General features: G+C 38.1%; 1 protein-coding gene across 1 annotated transcript in view; it reads left to right on the forward strand.

Annotated features, from left to right (window-relative positions):
- Nucleotides 1-622: 622 nt before the first annotated feature.
- T265_11595 (hypothetical protein) overlaps nucleotides 623-3,004 on the forward strand; it is a gene marked incomplete at both ends in the record, with an annotated part of 20,959 nt that continues 18,577 nt past the window's right edge. Inside the window, 3 exons of the mRNA XM_009178287.1 lie at nucleotides 623-692; nucleotides 1,828-1,863; nucleotides 2,626-2,687. Of these exons, the coding sequence (XP_009176551.1) occupies nucleotides 623-692; nucleotides 1,828-1,863; nucleotides 2,626-2,687 (168 nt within the window). The remainder of the gene's footprint in view (nucleotides 693-1,827; nucleotides 1,864-2,625; nucleotides 2,688-3,004) is intronic.

Here is a 3,004-nt window from a genome sequence, read left to right on the forward strand (position 1 = left end):
AATAAAAGAGGAAAACAATGAATTCACTGTGAGGTCACACATAAAGGACAACATTGAAAGCCAGGTTGTGTAGTGTCCTCAGCGTTTCGAATCTAAGCACCAGAGCAGCCAGTATTCTGAATTTTGTAGAAGCGGACTCAAAATCATGAGGTTATTTGACACTTCTAGTTTGATCTACTACGATGGAAGCATACTTGAGAACAAACAATGATGACAGTGTTAAGTGGATTCTAAAATGGCGATGTTCACTCATAGTATGAGTTGTTCATCATTAATGTAATTTACTTTAAAAGTGCTGTTACCGAGTCCTAACAGCCTAAAAATCACGAAGCAAACGACGACATATCGGATACACAGCTGATTTCAGTCGCACTGAGAAGTAACACAAACGCCGCAAAGCATCCTGCGTGTCCCGTGAAACATTTTGGGACACTAAACCATGGCTTCATGCTGAAAATGCTGCAGAGCATGGATGACCTATCATGTTGACATGACTAACTCTGGGCCGATTGGTGCACATAACAGCTGAGATACCAATAGGAGTACACTGCCTGTTTGATTGGTGGGAGCTACGTTGATATATTTGAAATCACTGTACATTAACATTGCTCCCCGATATAGTATGCTAGCGTCTAAGAACATCTTTTCGCTATGTTTGCTGGCGGCTATCTTGTTCCGAATTACAAGCGGTGGTAAGTGATTCAGAATGAATATTCCCCACGATGCGCTCATTTTTAACGATGGTTTCCCACATACATATATATGTGTACACAATGTCCTGTAATATTTTCTCCAGAACACTTCTAAAGTATTAAGAATGTATTCGAGCCGTGTCATAACCTCGCATTCCCTAGATGATAGTTCAGTGATACACAGAGCTTATTTCAATTAAACCATTGGCCACAGGACCGCATAACTGTCAGAAATCCGAGAGTGCTTGAACAGATTTAAAATCGTTTGTACTTTGAAACGATAAGCATAAGGAAGCTGCAAGCAATGCTTTTAACACTGCTCATAATCATAATTTTAATTTATTTATGGAGTTGAAAATTACCAGAAACCATTGAAGTTTGATACGAGGCTGTGCGCAGTGGGATGTTTCATCACCGGAGTATGTACTGAAAATACAAATTGAGTTGTTCATTACTGACGAAGCGCACCTTTAAAAGAGTCCTCACCTCATATTTTGAAAACGTTAGTATAACAACTTTGAATACGGAAATATTCAAGAAAACGCATGGTTTTATAGCCCAAATGATAGGTATTTGCTCGTCCTCAGAAACTGCTTAGTACCGGAAGGTGATAAAACAGAAAAAGTTCTGTGATTACCTGATGAGCTTCAAGAAGGGCGAAACCGGTTGTAGGCTGTCGGAGAGTTTTCAGCAAACTTGTGAAATTTCCTTCAAAAAATCTTTGCTTTTCTATCGGAGATTATAAACGCATACTGACTGATTAAAAAAACTAGCATTATGAGAAGAATGAATCAAAGGAAACTTTTAGCCTTGAAAGTAATAAAAAATGATAGCCGTTCAGTTGTAAACCCGTTTCGGTGCATAGTTATCATGTAATCCAAAGAATGCAAGAGAGCTAAGGTTGAGAGAGTCCAGACTGTAGCACTCGTGTCTTCATACTGAATTCAGACTGCGAAACTTCTGGTCAGTAAGATCGAAACTTAACCATTGAGACACGGGAATGATTGAAACACAGGGCTATTTAAACTGCGAACTACAAGAATAATGCAACAGTAAGGTAAGATTTGTATTTCACGGTGCAGTAGATCTGTCTCATTCCCGGTTAAATTTCTTTTACTTACCATTTTTAATGCAGTGGACTTACGGTACCATGTGGTTACTTCAACCATGGGTGAGTTGCGCAGTTTAAAGTTCTCGTTGTGCCAGGCACTTTCAGTTTTTTTACAAATTAGCTCAAATGGTTCAATGGTTTTCCACGAAGAAACTTGCAAAAAACGTTTACTATTACCTGCAGTTCTTTGTTTGCCGCCAATCAGTTTCACACTTGACAGAATAAATTGAACATTTGCTTTGTGCATCAACACGTGTAAAAGCAAAAGCGACCGATTGGCACATTGAAGTTTCGTAACAGTGGCCATGTTTGCTAAATCTTACTACCAATTCCGTTAGAAACTCGTATTTTTCTGTTTTAGTTTGGAACAATCGTGGGCACTTCATATATTAGGGTACTGTTTTACTGAACGAAATACGATTTCTAAGGATAAGCTTACGATGGAATTTCGAAAATATATATATGTATATATATATAGGTTGGGATTAGACCACTCAGGTTTAAACTGTCGAATAGGAAGCACATGTTCTTTTCACATGACAGCTTGCTACAAAAATTAAGGACCACATCACTCCAGGCTACGCAAATACGTTTCCTATGTTCTTATAGACAAAACATGCACTCAATGAGCTACTTCCCTAAAATACTGTCACTTTGTTGAATTAAGTCAATTGTGGCCACGTGATGTCTTTAGAATGCTACAGAATATTGCATGTTTATCCCCACTATGCACATAAAGCTCAACAGATGTAACAAAGATTCTGCGATCAGCCTCGGCTTTGAAAAATGTTGAGTTATCCAGGATTTTTTCTTAAATTTTAGATATTGGTGTTCGTTACCTCTCTGCTACTGGACCTTTGAAAAATGGTGCTGAGTGCAATGAGGTTAGCCACATTCCCGCCTGCCATAGAAACCTGATTTGTATGCACTGTAGAACAGTTATTCTTATTTTTCCTACATTCAACTGACATTCTCTTAGGTACATCGAGTCTTTCTTAATTAATGGAGGAGATATTACGTGACTAGCTCATCAGCAAATTTTATCCAACTCTTTCAGATATCCGTTTTTCTCAAAGTTTCTAGACATAAGTGGGATTTTCCAAGTATATCAGAGCAAATAAAGAGATATGTGAATTGAACTAAGAGACTTTGTGCAACTAGTAATGAATAAAGCGAACATCGTCTTTCCTGGTTTTACTAG

Source organism: Opisthorchis viverrini (genome assembly GCF_000715545.1).
Source record: "Opisthorchis viverrini unplaced genomic scaffold opera_v5_533, whole genome shotgun sequence".
NCBI lineage: Eukaryota > Metazoa > Platyhelminthes > Trematoda > Opisthorchiida > Opisthorchiidae > Opisthorchis > Opisthorchis viverrini.